The sequence below is a fragment of the Fringilla coelebs genome (assembly GCF_963513975.1).
Source record: "Fringilla coelebs genome assembly, chromosome: 5".
Lineage (NCBI taxonomy): Eukaryota > Metazoa > Chordata > Aves > Passeriformes > Fringillidae > Fringilla > Fringilla coelebs.
The window spans coordinates 14,723,475-14,741,617 of NC_140033.1; the positions used below are offsets into that span (position 1 = coordinate 14,723,475).

General features: G+C 39.4%; 1 protein-coding gene across 1 annotated transcript in view; it reads left to right on the forward strand.

Moving 5' to 3' along the window:
- The window catches only part of SLC2A13 (solute carrier family 2 member 13), a 135,149-nt gene that overhangs the window by 10,080 nt on the left and 106,926 nt on the right, over nt 1–18,143 (forward strand). The window contains exon 2 of the mRNA XM_084205931.1: nt 17,158–17,317. Within this exon, the coding sequence (XP_084062057.1) occupies nt 17,158–17,317 (160 nt within the window). The remainder of the gene's footprint in view (nt 1–17,157; nt 17,318–18,143) is intronic.

Sequence of the window (18,143 nt, forward strand, 5' to 3'; positions counted from 1 at the left end):
GCCTCCGAAACAAGACCTGACCAGCTGGTGGAAATGGGCAGCTCCTGTTTGCCTCCCTCTGATTTCCTCCCTTAAATTACCATTGATTCTTGTTCAAAGCCTGTAATGGTACTACAATACTTGGAATCTCTGGTTCTTTGGAGTTTTTAACTAATATTATGAAAATTCAAACACTGTGACCCTTTAGGTTTTACAGTTCTAGTCTTGGAGGAACCTGCAGTACTTAACCTGGAAAAAAAAAAGTTGTTGATTTACTCTATCATTAGCTCACAAAACTAAATAGGCAGTCAGGATTCAAGAATTTCTTTAAGGAAGAGTTAGATGATCCTGATGCTGAAGACAACTAACTTCTGAGCATGTTGCAATTTTTTTCTCATGCTTTTGTAGCATAGGTTTCACATTCCAGCTGTAAAAATTGTCAACATTCCAACTGTAAAAATTATCGGGAGTTATGAAAGGGAAAAAAACCTACCGTCTTAAAAGTGACTAAAGAAATTCAGAAGTAAAACCTCTTTATTGAAGCTAATACATATACTTAATAAAGTACTTAAGAGATTTTTATAGAAAGAGTGGTAGCTAACTAAATAAATTATAATGAAAGCCATGAGAAGAAGGCTGGAGCAACTTCAGCAATCTAAAAGTATAACAAGCACAGAGCCTACATGAGGTGTTGGTGCCAGGGAATATTTTTACTACCTCTTTGAACATCTTATTGGAGTGCAAGTGGGAACAGGGAGAGCTGGGAGTCTAAATTCTTGTATAGGTGGCGGAGGATGCTATACCAGAATCCCAAAGTCAGGACTTATGTCAGATTTAGTGCTTCTTTTTTCAGTAGGTGATAGTAGGAAAAAAATAACCAATCTTATGGCATTTTTTGTATGTTTAAGGTTCAGGTCATTGTGCTTTATTTGTTGTTCCTAGTTGTATGGAGACCTGCTCTGCCTGTTATTTTGAACTTTTCTGCCTGTAGCTGCCTACCTGGGAAGTTTTGTTTATGAAGTTAAGGAGATAAAAATCATAGGGACCCGCCACTAAGTATTTGCTCTCTGATTTGGTTAGTTAATTTTTTTAGGATTGTTGGTTGGAGCTCTGATGGAGTGTGGAGAGTCTAACATCTGAGGAAGGCAGTGTGGTAATGGATGAACTACAGCGCACTGAGAATGGAGGAAGTAGTGGATAAGTCCAAAGCTGTGTGTACTTTAAGCATGCACTTCTGCAGATGTTTGCATACAAGTGACCTTTTTTGTTTGTTCACAGGTCCTTGATTATTGGACTGTTGAGGTCAGTAGTAGCTATGTCAGCACAGGAATGGGGAATCTGCCTGAGGGGAAAAGGTAAGACTGGTTTTATTCACTATGGAGTTCAGCTAAGTCTTTTGCCTGGTAAACTCCCTGCTCCTGCATTAATCATAGGTGCTGCTGACCTCACCAGTCCAATTCACATTGGAACAGCTTGGTACAAATGAAATCCGAAGCCACGTGGGCAATTTCAGGATCCTGAAAATAGAGATGGAAAAGGCTAAAATGTTGCACATAGGCATTCATGATGTTTTACCCCTAAAATTCAATCACTGTGAGAATATTTTGAGCTTGTACTTGTGTCTGGTTTTATCCTGTGTGTTGTTCTTGGTTAGGAGGAGAAATAAAGCACAGATCCTTCCTCTTGTAATGATTGACTGGTGTGTTCTTGGAAAAAATCACTGGTGCATTTAGCAGAAACGTGGGCACACATTGAGTAGAGCATTACACAAATAATGTTAACTTCTCTTTTAGTGAGTGGGAATGTACTTTACTAAATTCTTTGACAATTTGGATGAGAAGATGCTATTTATCATAAAATCTAACATTGTGTAGGGCACAATATGTGTTTGCACCTGGGTGGTCTGTGTGATTTTCTCTGTGCATCTTGCCATCCTGCGGGTTTATGGCTTCAGTCCTGACCCCAGTCTGCAGGTTTTCCAGCTGGGGTACACAAAATATTATCATGTTCAACAGCCTGTGTGCTTCTGAAAAAGCTGGAGTTTCGTGGCTTATTTTTTTAGGTCATGCTTGGTTGTTTCACCTTCTGTTGTATCTCTGATGGTGGCTTTAGAATAAGAAGAGATGCTGTTTGTGTTTTGGCTTTGATTCTGCCTACTCTGTCCCCTCCTACTCCTTCCCTTCGTTCAAAAGCTGTCTGTTGTATCAGTCTGCAGGCCTGTCCCTGATTCAAAGTTAATTGCTTTCCTGACACCCATGTAATATCTGGGCTATTAATCATTATCCTCTTAGATGTGGAGTGTTTCCTTGCACAGGAGGAAACAGTACTCCAAGCTTGTTATGCAGAGTGCAGAGAAGGCTTCTCCTCATAGCTCAAGACTGGCAGTCCTCTCTCCTCTGTAATACCATTTGGATCTTTAGCAGGATCTGAGCCACCTGTTTAGAACAGTTGTGCTTAATCTATTCAGAAGCTAATTCTCAGCAATTCACCTTGTAGCGGTGAAACTTTGAAGGGACTGTGTGCATATCTTCTGGTGTTCCTTGTCTAGAATATTAACATGTTTCTGGCTGACTTAATAGAGCCTCTGCTTATATGCTCACTTTAACCCTGAGTGTGGATTTGTTTCAGATGGCTTGTTGGGGCATCAGTCTCCTTGGAAGTGTGCTGGTTGGATGAGGGTGAGCCTGGGCTGTCTGTTAGCCTGCTGTCTCAGGCTTGATATTCATTCTGCTTTTCTTCCTGGAGACTTTGTGGGATGCACAGAATGGAAATGTGCTCATGTGTTAAGTGTGATGGGGACTTCTTGTGAACTACTTTGCTACAGTCAAACCTAGTCAGTTTTCAGCTTTGCTAGCTGCAATGGCTTCTTACCCCCAAGTTTCTCCAGGGAATTTCATTTGGGCTGGGATGTAGGGAAATCAGTCCTTGCATTGGTGCATAGAAGGTGGAGCTGGAAGTGTGAGTGCTAAAACAGCACTGTTTGAACCTCAGTAATTCATCTGCCATACTTGTCTTTCCTAGCCCATGTTGGTGGGAAAGAATGTCTGATCCTGGCCTTCTAGACAGCCATGTTGGGAAGTAGGAAGGAATGCAGATGTCTGGAGAGTTCCACATGTGTGTGTATACACAGAAAGAATTGAGTAATGAAATAAAATTATATTGCTGAATATTTTAATTAGGAGCTGATTGTATTTTTGTGGTAAGAAAAAAGGAGATTGAAGGTGATTATGCAAGAGGATACTGTAAACCAAGTGTACAGATTTTCAGGATTAGTGTGCTTGAAACAGATTCCACAGCTGTGCTCTGGAAGACAGGAGAAGATATGAAGAATGGCATTGGGGTATGGGCCATTCTTTCTGCTTTTAGTGGCTGATACTGCTGACAAATAGAAATACAAATCAAAGAACACTCAGAACAACTGTGAAAAGGAGACAGAGTAAAGCAAACACTTCTCAACCTATTATTGCTTTAGGGATACATGAAAGGTAGATCTCAAGATGACAAGTGGTAGACACTTAAAGTGCTGAAAGCACACACTGCATTGGAAGCATAGTCCACGAGGAGCTTTTCTACCTGTTATATTATTGCAGTAGGTTACAAGTATTAGGAGGAGGATTCTGTCATTAAGGAGGCTATCTTTGGTGACAGGAAGAGTAGCATTCTGCTACAGCAGTTCATTCCCAACCTCATTGAGAGCAGCCTGTCATCAACATGTGTGCTTTGCAATGGACAGTAAAATTTTATGGGGAAAATACTGGGCTTTTATTATTTTATTACTCTATGCAAGTATAAATAGTACTAACTTGGCAGGTAGTAGAGGATAGTGACTAATTCAGAGATCCAGTCACCTATGAGCCTCTTTTGTGCTTCATTGTAGGTTCCTAGTGCTTTATTAGAAGCTATCACAACTCGTTCCATTCCTACTCACAGTTGCTTTATTAGTGCTCAGTTTAATGATTCTTCCCCAGTGGGTAATTAATTCTGCTTTCTGATGTTGCTCTCTTGCACTATTGTCAGCAGTCCCTACCTTTTGTTTTGGGAAATAAGAAAGAGGAAATAAGCCAAAAATGTTTTAAAATGTAAAAAAAGTGATTTTTACTTTTGAGTGGAAATTCAATTATATGTAGCTAGGTTTTGCCATAATTGATGTTTCAATTAAATCTTGCTATATGAAGATTTAATTAAATACTTTAATTAAAAAATCAGGTGAAATGTGATATAGGGAAAATCAAGATGGAAGATAGTAATTACTCAATAGAGTTTCTTTGGAATGAATCCTGTGAGGATTCTGACATCCTTCCCTGCTCTGGGTTAAGACTTTTCAGTTATCCTCAAGTATGGAAATGTCTTCATAAATCTATCTCAGTGAAAGGGGAGTAATGCTGTAATCACAGGGCTTGAAAAGTCTGTTTTTCAGAGAGATCCTGGATTTAGTTATTTTTGTCAGTGGTAGCTTGTGTATGAGTCTTTTCCCTTAAAGCTTGAACCTTAAATGAGAATGTCTTGTCACTTTGAAGGAGAATGTGCCTTCATTTTTAACTATGAACAGTTTTAAGGATGGAATCCACTTCTAAGTGGGAGCAGGTATGAAGGAGTTAAAATTTACTACTCTCCAGTAGTTGTGCCTCAAGTACAAAAAAGTTGGGTGGCTTGGAGGCTGGCAGACAGCAAACAAGCAGTGGAGTATTTCATTGCCCAGCTTGTTCTCTGACAGCTTACACTGATTTTTTGCAACTTGTCTACTGCAAGTCCCAAAAAAGCACATTCTATCTTAGAGATACTTGCTGTATCTGTGTTAATTGGAGTGGGACTGTCAGATATACTTTTTAAAATTGCAGCACCTAATTTTTCTTAAAATTTCTCATTTTCACTATTCTCTTACTGTATAGGGTCAACACAGCAGACTGACAGACAGGAGAATCAGTGCAGCGCCCTGAGTTGCAGAATGGCACTTCAGATAACCATCTTTATTTCTTCTTAATCTTGAGGTTATCTAAAGTTATCAAAGTCTTGTATCACTTAATGAGATTTACCAAGAACAATGCAGTGTTTTCCCAGCTTTCTCTGTAGGCTGACCTGGAGCTCTGCCTGAATCCTCCCTTGCTAACGTGCCTGGAGAATGAAAATGGGGCAGGAAAGAGCTGTTCTGCAGGGGAACCTCAGGATTTGTGCTTGGTGCTAAGCAAGGACCTAAAAAAGTGCAAAGTAAAGCAACTGTTACCAGAATTACTTCTGCTGTTTGGAAAATAACTGTCCATCACAACGTATCTAGGGAACTGCAAGTCATCAAAAATTGAAAGTCATGAGAGCAACATTTCCCAGAAAGCTCTTTGGCAGTCCATTTCCCTGACAAAATTTAGCAGTAATTTCTTTCCACGTGCAGCATTCATCCACTCCTGGTTGGCTGAGGCTTCCTCACCTTTTTGTCCCTTAGATGTCGGTAATGGAGTAGTTATCTGTTCCTTTTTTCCTTTTAGCACTTGACACTACTGTCTTGCTTTTTTCCCCCTCAAGTGCAGCAGCCTCATTCTTCACGTGTACCTTCTTTTTTTTTTTGGTCAGTATAAGCCACTGGTGGAAGTAAATACACATCAAAAGTGTTTAAAGTAACCTTGGGTCCCTTGACAACTTGAATGTTACACTATGAGTGCTGTAGTTGGGATAGTCCAGGAGAGCAGTCACAAGTCATTTCCATGTGCAAACCTGTATGACATGAAGAAATTGACTTATCCCTCTGCTAAGAGCACTCTAATGCAAGATCCTTGTGCTTATGGTTAAAACCTCTCTGACTGCCACTTTTCCTGAGAGGTCTTTACTTGGGAGTCCTCCATAGGATGCTCTTCTGTTACAGTTGCATTGTACAGGCACTGAGCAGCTGTTTATTGAATTGGTAGCAGGGAAACCCCAGATCATGAGGAGAAGGACACTAGATATCACACTTAAATATCTAGTGGCAGCTAGATATTTAAGCTGAGCTGCTTCTCTTAAAGCAAAGAAGTGTGCAGCACTGGTTGACTTAACCCATGGGCACTGGGAAAGGCCTTACTCTCCCTGCCATGCAAAATGGGGGTGCTACAGGAGGTACCTTGAGGAAGAAGTACTGTGCTGATTTCTACCACCCCCCACCCTTCAGTACTGCAAATGTTTTCACTTATGGTCATAAAGAAAGGAGTTTTATTATCTCTACATGGATCACTTGGGTTTGTAGACACAAGCTTGGTTGTATATGAATCTGCTAGTGTAGAAACTGAGCAACTGTTGTGATTCCTGTATTTTCATTATAACTGTTATAATGTAAGTTATACTTACACTGCTGTCATGAATGCTACTTGCATTATAAAGACATAATTGAAACTTAGATTTTAAAATGAAGCCTTCGGCTGTAAAAGGCTTACAAGGCTTTTGTTTATTTTTTAGAGTAATAGTTGCAAAGCCATATAACTGGTACCTGTCTTCCTACCAGTCATGCTGTTTTCTGCACAAGTGGATAAATGTAGCAATTCCTATAAAAATATAATTCTGTGTGTTGATGTTTGCAATGTATTTGCCCATGGCAAGCACAAAATTACTGGGAATATACATTAGACAGACAGTATTTTTGAATGGCTTTCCTGAATAGGGAATGAAATCATTCAGTATTATTTTTTTCTTTAAAATGTTCCTTGGTTTCTCTAAAACATTAAGTTTGCAATGAGGTTAGTCTTTCTAATTTTTATTTTTCTTTTAATTAATTGCATGTTATAGGTATGAAAATGTGTTCTTCTGTTCATCTTCACCTGAAGCTTCATGTTTGGAGACAGTTGCTAGACTTTAAACCCAATGAAACCTAAGGCAATTTACAGAGAAGTTAAGCAGTTTCACTTGTAGAAAGAGGCACTGTTAAAAACAATTTAGGTCTTAGTTGAAGAGTATAACTATAGCTTTCAGGTATTACCTGAAGGCATGCTTTTGGCTGAGTTCAGCTTGCAAAGCTTGTTCATATTTATATAGATGTCACTTCCCTTAGAATTCTTGTATCGCTGATACAAGCATCACTGTAGTAGAATTAGGGAAAAAATGGTTTATAAGCAAAAGTTTAAAGTTAGAAAAAATAATTTGTTTTCTGTATAGGTTTCAAACCATTATCCTTGTCCTCTGAAAATAAAATTTCTCTGCACAGAAAATATGGGCTAATCCTTGAAGCATTCAGCCATTTTTCTGGGGGTTTTGATGTGGGATTGGTTTTTTTCAGCCGTGTAAAGATTGTGTTTATAATGCTGACTTTCTGGCATATATGGGCTATGCAGATGAGCCCTGATGAATCTTTCTAGGTCAATATAAAACCATATTTCCCAACTGGAAATTGCAGTTTGTGTGGCTGAGTCAGCAGAAGGAGACAGATTGGCACCCCCAGCCTCTCAGTTAGTGCTTATGGTGATGTGAGCCTCAGCACAATTCCGTGCCAGCCACCAGAGCCAAAGCCTCCAGTGGCCAATGGGGTAGCTCAGATGGGGATACTCACCCAGATCCCCTGCCTGGATGGGGAAGCAATTCCTTATCTGTGGCTGGGGCTGCCTCAGGTCCTGAGCACCTTCACCTGCTGGTTCTTCCTAGGTGTGAGCAGCACAAACAGTGCAGTCTGCTGGTGCTAGAGAATGTCTACGGGAAAGCACTGCTTATCTCAATTAGTATTTATTTAAACTGAAACTGCTCTTGAAGTAGATCAAGTAGTGCTTGACTTACATGTTTATACAACCTGTCGTAAAGAAAACCACTGTGTTGTATTCATAATTTTCAAGTGAAAAAAAAAAGCTCTTATATTCTCAGGTGAGAAGTTTTGCCATGTGGTAAAAATAAGTGTTGAGTGGTATAAACATCTAGGCTGCTTTACTCTTTCACAGTGAAAGGTCTGCATCTTACAATGAAGTTACTGATTTTTGCAAATAGTTCTTGATCAAAATTAATCCAGAAACAGAACAAATTAGAACTTTTTTCTAGTTGCTTTCGATAGCTTTTACTCATTTCTAGGGTTGATTGTTATTCTATTGCTGTAATGATTCAAAAATGCATTTCTCATGATTTCTTGTATCTTTCTGAAATGGGATCTCACAGATATGAGCTACAGGCACAGATTCCCAGTATGGCATTCTCAGTGGGATACTCAGGAACTCAGGCAGCTGGGTGGGGTCTGGCTGGGATTTTCCCAGCTTGGATTAATAGGAAGACATGGTAGCTGTAAAGAATGACTGAACACAGGTAACTAATTCCAGGTTGCTGAGAATTGTAAACTGACATCTGCAGTGCTAGGTGTGGTCATAGGTTTGGACAGTTGCAAAGAACTTTGCTTCACATTTTCTGGATAATTATCTTGATTATTTTGTCTCTGGTTAATTAAATCCCACTCTCTGATTATGTCACTCAAGATAAATTTCCTCTTAACATGTTTTTTTTTTATTTTTAATTATTATAACCTTGAATAATCTCAACATTATTTGTAATATAAAAAGTTATTTGTTTAGGAATAGTTTCTCCTCAAAATGAGCTGTTCCACAGATAGTGCCAATGTTGAGTTGAATAGGACCCCACAGATGAAGGGGTTCTAACACTTAGAATCATAGAATATCCTCAGTATTTTTTAAATTACTGTCTGTTTGTTATTAAAGATTACTACATTCTTTTTGTAACTCCTAAACTGTTTTCTTTTAATAAATTGAGTAAATTAAGTTTTATTTTAATAAACTTTCACACTGTAGCCTGTAGGTGGTTCTTGTCTGTCTTCCCTCAGGTGTCATGGCTCACTTCTTTCCATTTCATAATCAGAAAATTATTAAAATATTAAAAATACTCCTTGACTTAAAGAATTTCAGTGTAGAAAAATCAGTACTGTGATAAATAGTCCCTCCTTGATTATGCTTTGTTGAATATTCATGTCTCTTTACTTTATGTGATTACCCTAGGCTATTCTTCTGAGATGCTGTCCTGGAGATGCCAGAAAAAAGCCTAAACTCTTTAATTATGGAGGATTTGTATTCTGTGTTGGCATGTTAGTTTTGTTATTAGCTGGATTTACTGCTGCATCTTTTGACCAAGGGAAAGCTTGAAACTTGAAATTACTCTTGTGGAAAGCTAATGCTATCTTCTTGGGGCATTGCATTTACTCTCTGACAGTTGTGGTTGTTTCTACTGGACACAATTTGAGGTTTTCTGAAGTGAAGAAGGATTTTGTGGTTTTGATCCATGCTGATAGCACACAACAGTAAAAAAGGCTTTCTTGTGGTCATCAGAAAGAATTATTTATTCAGGCTCATTAAGATATAATTGTTCTATAAATCTGAGACAATATCAATTAGTGAGGAGATTTATTTGCATTTCTTCAAATTGCTCTGGTCCTTGACTCCTTCACAGTTGGATGCCACATAGCAACATAGGGTTTTGGTTACAATTACAATCTTGCTCTCACAGATTTGGGCTGGTGGCTAGTTAGGGATGTAAAGGTCTGGAATTACTTTGTCAATTAGGTGTTCAACAGTACAGGATTTTAGTTATGATGAACCAGCTCTCTACAATTCAGTAAATTAGTGTTAAAATACAGGCTTAAATGAAGGCTGCTGACGTTGAATCCTCATTCTAGAAGAGATACACCTCAGTCTGTCCATTATTGTGATCTATGTTCTCATGTGGTTTTGGTGCTGCTGATTTGTCCCGCTGTCCTTGTGCATTTCAGTGCTCTCCTGTAGCCGTGTACAGTTGTGCCATAGCTAAGAAATTCACTTCTACTAATCTGACATAGGGGAGATGCTAAATGGGGAAGTGTGCTTCCAGTCATCCTTGAAATAACTTTTCAGTAACCAGTTATAAACTGCTGATAATGCCTTTACTAGATATGTGCAGTGGGTGGGAAGCCAAGATATTGGAGAGGACTTGAGCTTTCACTGATATTCACGCTCAAATACAAGCTGTGCAATGAATATTTTAACTTTATCTGCTAGAGAGATGGTTAGTGTGCTAGAACAGCATTCAAATGCACTGCTCTCTCAAGTATTTCCTATTAGCATGTTTAATAAGGCACTCTGTTATCCCCTTAGGTTGACTGTCATTACTGAAAGCTGAAGTGTTAACTGTAACAGCACAAAAGGACTCTATGAGACTATAAAAGGGTTTAATTTCTGATTAGGTCGAGCAATATAATTGTAATATGTTGTGGAGCTGTAGAATAGGAGGTGGCTCATTGTTGACAGCTCCTATTCTACAGGAGCTGTGTGTTTGTGAAAGCTAATGGTCATTTAAAATAAGTATCCTTTGCAGTTAAAATGTATCCCTTTTGTCAGTGATGGATTTGTTTTCTCCACAAACTATTTAAATAGATTCTTCTTTGATGGTAAAGATTATACAGTTATTGTAGAACTTTTCAATTCTTTCAGGAAGTTAACCAGTATATTGCCCCTGTCCTCCTGAGTTTTGCTACTCAGATGTCAGCAATATTCTAAAATTATCAGTTGGCAAGAATGCTGGTTTTGTCAGAGTAAAGGTAAAACCTTAAAGTATAATTTTGTAGGAACACAACTGAAAGAAAATACTTGATGAAAGTCTTTTTGTCTATATAATGTGACATAATTCTGGGGTCAATCATATTTCCAAGGCACTAAATTCAGATTGCATGTCCAGTGTCCAAGATGTAGGATGTTTACCAGATTTCCTGCAAAGTTGCAGTGAGAAAACATTAGCTCAGCTGTAGGCTGGCAAGTTTCCCCTTGTCACCTTAGGAATTTGCTGTTATTTATACTCCTGTTGCACCCCCACTAAAAGCTCACCTTGACTTGTATTCAAATTTTCTTGTAGCGTAGCAACCTCTGCTAATATTTAATTCCTAATTCTCTTTGCCATAAACTTGCTTCTTCATCAGGTTGCCTCTATAAGTCCCCTGTCTGTGGAATCACTTGCTGCTTGGAATCCTTACCATTAACACAAATGATTATGGGACGCTTCATAACTAAGTGAATTTTAAAGTTGGCAGCATTAAAGTTTAACATTTTAATGCAAATTTGTTCTTGCAAGATATGTGAAATATTTTACCTTGGTTAAGTACCTCGGTGCAGCTTTATAAGTTAGTGAAGGATGTTCTGAAAGGAAACATTTTAGTTTATGCCTGTTCATTTGGAGCTCCTAACAGCACACATTTTTGTAATAAGCTGTGTATGTTCTTGGTTTTTAATAGAGATTAATTGCTGAGTTTCTGTACTCTGAAATAGGATCAGAGATTTCTTTGCACTTTTAAAATTATTATTTCACATTTTAGTTTTAGTTTCCACCTGGACAGTTTGGAATCCCATGGTGGTTCAGGTTACTCCATTGTCATAATTAGTCCTGCCTGGAGGCCAGTACAGTCATCTGATGTCACTGTGAACAGTTCGAAGGAGATAAGTGGTACAAACCCCTTAAGAAGCAGGTGGATTCCTTCGACCTGGTTGTATTCCCTGGTTTGCTTGGTTTTCATGCACAAGCTGGACAGGAGGGACAAACCATGATACAAAGAGACATCAGCTCCTGGATGTCCCTCCTTAGCACTTCTAGTTAACATCAGTCCTCTTTATTACTAAGCATGAAAGACTAATTGAGTTGCAGTAACAGCAAAAGTTTGTCAGGAACCTTTCCCTGTGTTTTTGCTGCTCCTGACGCTGGTTATTGGTTGATGCCAATGAAAAGACTGACACATTTCTACTACCTCAGAGCTCTTTTATTGTGCTAGCAGTAAAAGTGCATCTCATTCAATATCCTGTCTCCAGCTTTTGTTGCTCATCTGTTCTTATGACGCACCTTCCCTCCTGTCGGCAGGAGACATGACAGGAGTGTGGTGGAAGTCCTGATCTGGACAGGGTACATTTATATCTGTCTGATCTTGCACAAAGAAGTCTTTAAAATGATTCAATTTCCTTAGCATTAATGCTCAAATGCATTTTACAAATGATAACTTGAATTCCTTTTTTAGTCCTTGTGTTTTCTACTGTAATCTCATTTCTTAAAATATAATTCTAATTATCATAGGAACTCTCCTTCATTGACCTTTTATTTCTCTTGTCAGTAGATTTGTTGACTTGATTTCTGAACTTTTAAGTGAATTCTTTAGGTTGCTTACATGTTCATACTGGAAATACCTTTCTGGATGATAAGGTGACTCTAAGATGTCTTTTCACACCCTTGGTCTATTGATTGAGTTGTGTACAGACTTTTCTACTGCTTTTCTACTGGTAAGTCTGCAGATTATAGTAGGAGCCCTAGCAATTAGTCACCTAAGTGATTTTAGGAGTGGAAAAACATTTAATATGATGATTTCAGCCCATTGTGTCATCTGATACTTCCCATATAGTAATTAGGTGCATCTTCTGGTCGAAATGTAAGGAACCTTCTGTTATGTTTTTTCTAAGCTTTAGCCTTTAATGAGGTCAGAAAGTTCATGCCTTGGTTACTCAAGTGGATAAAGATTGGACTTCCCTGCTCTCTTTTTTCATATTTCATAGCTGTGGTGCACAATGTAGAGCTTCAGCCTTCTCTGACAGATTTCCAGTTAATTATTTTCGTTTTCTATTTCTCATGTCTTGTCACTTATCAGCTCTACTAGTTAGGTAGTAATATACTTGCCTGCAGCAAGAATCTTTTATTTGGTGTGAGCAATTTAACAGTGAGAGCATATTAGAAAATGTCATCTAAGTGTAAATGAAAGCATTCTCATATGAAGGATTAAGGAAAGATTCCATTGCAGCTATATTTGTTTTGCTAGGAAAGCTGTTCTTTGTTTTCAAATTTCTTTAATATCTGGCTATTAAAATAATTACATAACAAATACTGGGTATGTATTTTAGAGATTTTTATACTTGACTAATACTTAATGCACTGCTTCTGACTATGCCTTTTCAGGAAACTTACTCTCCTGTGTTCTAGTGTGTCTTAAATGGAAATCAGAGGACGGAAGTCTGGAGAACATAGATGCATTCTAAGGCAACTAAAAGCAAATGAATAATGCAAATAACACTTGAGAATCCAAAATATTATTTCTTTAAAGTCATATGATTTTTTTCTCTTATTTTAATCAGTATTAGAATAGCCATTTTTTCACTCCTGGTGTTTTTTCAAGAAGAACTTTGCTTTTGTGTATGAGTGCTTGCTGCTTGACAGATAAACTGGGAAGGCTTACCTAATTGCCTCCTCCTGTTCCCTGAAACCTCCTGCTGTACTCTTTCAGACTCAGAGTAGCAAAACATATGTTTTGATACTGAAATGATAATTGAAAATATGTAACAAATGTGTCTTTTGAATTGAGATTTTTGCTTGAATGTTTTGAACCTGTAGGTTTTGGGGCACATGGTAGAAGTAGAAGTAAGGTCTAAATAGAAATCCAGAAAGGCTGTTTTAGACAGCAACATTGTGAACACATTTCTCAGGGGAAGAAAGCTGGCATGGAAGCTGCAGAATTACAGAGTCATTTTGGTTGGAGATCGCATGTTGCCATGGTCAAGACCTAACTGGGCATGGTTCTGGGCACCCTGCTCTAGCTGCCCCTGCTTGAACAGCAGTTAGACTAGATGATCTTCAAAAGTTTCTAGCAATCTAAGCCATTCTGTGTGATTTTGAGCTAATACCCTAAATCCTTAGGTTTCCCTGAGAAATCTTGTGCTATTTATTGCAGGTTTGATAATAAATAGTTTCAGCTCTTGTATTAATGCCAGCTGAATAGCTGATATCACTGGCTAGCTTGTGACAGGACTGTTGGGGTGTGCAAGCTTCCTTTTCTCTGTTTATTCCTGTAGTTATCAACTTGTGAGAAGAATGCAGCAGAAACAATAAATCTGTTGTCATCATGCCTCTTGTTCAAGACTTTTTACAAATACACGTTAACTTTCACACCACCTCTATGTTATGTGACAAGTTTTAGTTTCACCTGTAAGAGGCAAGTGTTGTAGCTGTGGCTGCCAGGGTTCCAGCAGTGTCTCAGGGCTGGTGGTGTGCTCTGAACATCAGTGAGAGCTGCTGGTCTGGACAGTGATGTGGCTCTGCTTTGTGGATGCCTGAGAAGCATTTTTGGCTGGCATGTTTTGAACAAGGTTCCTCTGCAGGTCCTGGTAGAATCAGTCTTCATCAAGAGTAGAAAGGGGATAAAAGGTAGCTTTTTTACAATGCATCTATTGCTTTTGGTTGTGCACATCTTTCTAACTGCTTTCTAGTAAAAACCACGTATAGATGTCGCCATCTTTACTTCTCAAATTAGCTTCACTACCTGATTGTGTGTGTCAAAGATGCATGTTAACATTAGTCCCAAGGAGCCTATGGGAAGATGGCCACACCACAGTGAGGGAACAAGGCTGGGCATTGAAGGTGACATGCCCAAGGCAGAGGGGTGGCTGGGGAGCAGGAAGGCCCAGCCTTAGCAGGCCAGGGCTGCCCCTCTGCTCCCGTGGCAGCCACTGCCTCGCATGGGCCCTTGGTGGCTTTTGTTTGCAGCAAGTGGATGCACACCTGTGCTTTCCCAAAAAGGATTTGCTGTTATGTGTGTGCAGTCTCCATCGCTTTAATCATCATTATTTCAAATACTGACATGAAATATGGAAGAGAAACACCCCTAATGGTGGACTGGGCTTGAAAATTCACTTCTCTGTCAAATACACAAAGGACTATTTGAATGCTTCTTTCCATGGTGCATTCTGGTTGGCTTTGAAAATTGGTTGAATAAATTTTTAATGCTCTTTTTTTTCCCCTGACATTTTTATTTGGGTTTTTTATTCTGTGCCGGTTTCTCAGTTGATAAGAGAAGGAAGCATTGGCATGTCCTGGGAGGCCCTGCTGGGAACTGGGTTATCATGCTGAGAGGCTGCTGTGAGTGTTTACCTATCACAACAAAGGATCTTCTCATGCCATTTATTATGGAACAATCTGTATTCCTCGCTCGAGCTTTTGGAGGCTCCCAGCAGTCCTGTCAGGCTAACCTTGTTGCTAAAGATGATTTTGTGCTCTTCATTTGGCAAGTCACCCACGCTAGCCAAAGCCTCTGCCATCCCATGATGAATCCCTTCTGCTGTGACACACACCAGGAACTGTAGCTGTGCTTCAAGAGCATGTGCTTGCTTTTAGGTGACCCCATTTCCTGCTGGGGCTGTGGCACTGACCCATGCTGGTGTGGGGCTGTCTGTATGGAGCTGGTGGAGTTGCCCCAGGCTGGAAGATGTGTTGTGTCTGATGGTGCTTGGCTGTGCTCACTGTGCTCAAGTCCTATGTCAGCTGACTTCTGTCAAAATATGGGTTTGGGTGGCTGCTGCCAATGTACTTCTAGTTTTAACTACAAACGAAATCACGGCTGCTTGTCAGTGTTGGTTCTTGTAAGGAAATAGGGATTTCGACTACCAAAGCATGTGCTGCACCCAGGTGTGCTCTTCACACACGGTTGAACTCTGTTTTTACAGTTTGTGTGTGTTTCTTGTGGACATTTCTGTCTTTTGCACAGGTGACTCATTGCCTAGTTAGTAGGAAATACTACAAGTGTTAAGACAGAATAAAAAGCAGCTGTGATTTAATGTTAGTCCTTGTTTCCTTATGGTGATAGAGTTTTTTGCATTGAATCATAGAATGGCTTGGATTGGAAGGAACCTTAATGATCATCTAGTTTCAATCTCTCTGCATGGGCAGGGAGGCCACTCTCTAGATCAGGTTGCTCAAGGCCCAGCCAACCTGTACTTGAAATAGCACATGGAATATTTTTAAACTAAGTCAAGAAACAATTTGTTCTGTAACAGTAATGAAATTACACAATAATAATAATAACAGTAATGCTTGGCCTTGTTTTTGTTTCTCTCTGTGGAAACCATGCTAAAGTACTTTTTAAACAGAGCTTTGTGAGCACCTGATGTCTTCAGTTAGTCACTTTGACTTATGTGTCCTTACTTGGATCATAGCATCTCTTTCTTTCGAAACTATAGTTACATCTATCCTTTTATTTAATTTCAGTGTACATGCAATGTGAATTGAAGAAATTTATTCTTTGTATCATTACATCAAACCTTGAAATTCCAATACAGCTGCTAGCAACCATTTGCTTTTTGAATGCTACTAGAGTTCATTATTTGCATTTTCATTGTTTTCATCCTTTGAAAGCCAGAAATCAAATTTGTCCAACTTATTCCATTTAAGTGTGTGATGATTTCGCCTTGAATAGAGTTAATTTTGTAAGCACAAAGTCCTAAGTTTAAATCCAAAATATAGCCCTGGCTGTTATGAAGAATAGTAACTCTACCCCAGCTGAAACCAGCGCATTCTCCACCCCATATTCCATCTAGATGCAGTGCATTCTTATTAGCCATGAACCCCCTTCCCATTCTTTGATATAATACACAGATATCATTCCCATAGTCCATGGACCTCCCCCGTGGAATGTCTGTGAAGTGCCCATAAATGTCCATTGAGTTCCTTCAGTCCATGACTTGGGCTTCATCTGTTGGGGTGGTCACTCAGGGCAGGAGAGGTGGTGTTTTCTGTGGAGTTACTGGGCACCACAGCCAGCTCCGTTTGGGTCACTGCTTGTCATGCCCAGCCTTGGTCAGCAACTCAGCCCTGTGTGGCTGCTTGCTCACTCCCTGCTGGTAGGGTGATTGAGAGAACTGGAAGAGTGAAAGTGAGAAAACATGGGTTGGAATAAAGACAGTTTAGTATGTATAGCAAAAGCCACACACACGAGCAAAGCAAGGAATTAATTCACCACTTCCCATGGGCAAGCAGGTGTTGAGCCATTTGCAGGAGAACAGGGCTCCATCATGTGTTACAGCTGTTGGGGAAGACAGCCTCCACAACTCTGAATGTCCCCCCTTTCCTCCTTTTCCCTTAGCTCTGTCTGTTGAGCACGATGCCATGTAGTCTGGAATATCCCTTGGATCAGTCAGGGTCAGCTGTCCTGGCTGTGTCCCCTCACAACTACTTGTGTGCCCCCAGCCTTGCTGGTGGGGTAGGGTGAGAGGCAGAACAGGCCTTGACTCTGTGTAAAGAATAAAGAAAACATCCCTGAATAGTTAACACTATTTCCAGTACAACTATAAAACATAGCCCTGTACTAGCTACCATGAAGAAAATTAACTCTGTCAAACCCAAAATAGTATTTTATGATGAAAAAGCAATGTGGCATCTCTTTTGATTTTATAACTGTAACTGAATTTATTCTTGTAGGTGTAGCATCTATGACTGTGCCAGTGTACATCGCAGAAGTGGCTCCACCACACTTACGAGGCAGATTAGTCACCATTAACACTCTCTTCATCACTGGAGGGCAGTTTTTCGCCAGCGTTGTCGATGGAATCTTCAGCTACCTCGCCAAGGATGGATGGAGGTTTGTGAGCCTTCCTTGCTAAAAGCAAGCTGCTGTAGTCCTGATTTGGTTGACAGCTATTATAGTACTTGTTGGTAAAACAGAATTTACATAGAAAGTGGTAAAACTGTGTACTAAAATGGAACTTCAATAATTAAATCTTGCCAAAATAGATCCCTACTGCTTTCGCTTAAGCTTAATATTCACAGTGTGTGCAGGTTTTTTGACTTTGCTAAACTTTAAAGTGGGAGAGTAATAAATATGCATCACAAGGGTGAATGATTGTCATGATGTTTATGAAGGTAGCTTGCCTTTTGCATTTACAATAATTGCATGCTGATTTTTCAAAAGGCAAATTTCCAATAAGTAATATGCTGTATGTGCAAGATAAGGTGAAGTTTGAATAGTCTTAATCTGAGCAGTGGTAATCTATCAGAATTGAAGGATATTGTAGCATAAATTTATAGTTAAAAGCTTATTTTATAAAATAATAAAAATCTATATTCTGGGCTGCACAAACCCAGTTCTCTCAGCCTCTTCTACATCACATGCTGCAGTTGTGCAACTCGTCTTAGTGATCCATTGTTATTCCTGGTTTGTTGCTTTCTCTTGTATTTGTAGTCCTAGTGTAGCACGGTGTGTGGAGTAGTGAAGAGCAATAGTTTCTGCAGCCTGCTGGCATGTGCTGGTGACTTTTGCAGTAATGCTGTGTTTTCAGTATGTGCCAAGTACTGCTCTGCAGTATTGAATGGAGTGAAGAAATAGGCTACCGCCTCAGTGATGAGGTATCCAAGCATTCCAGCTGCAATGCTTGAGGATGGTGTACTGTCCTCAGCTAGTTTATTGC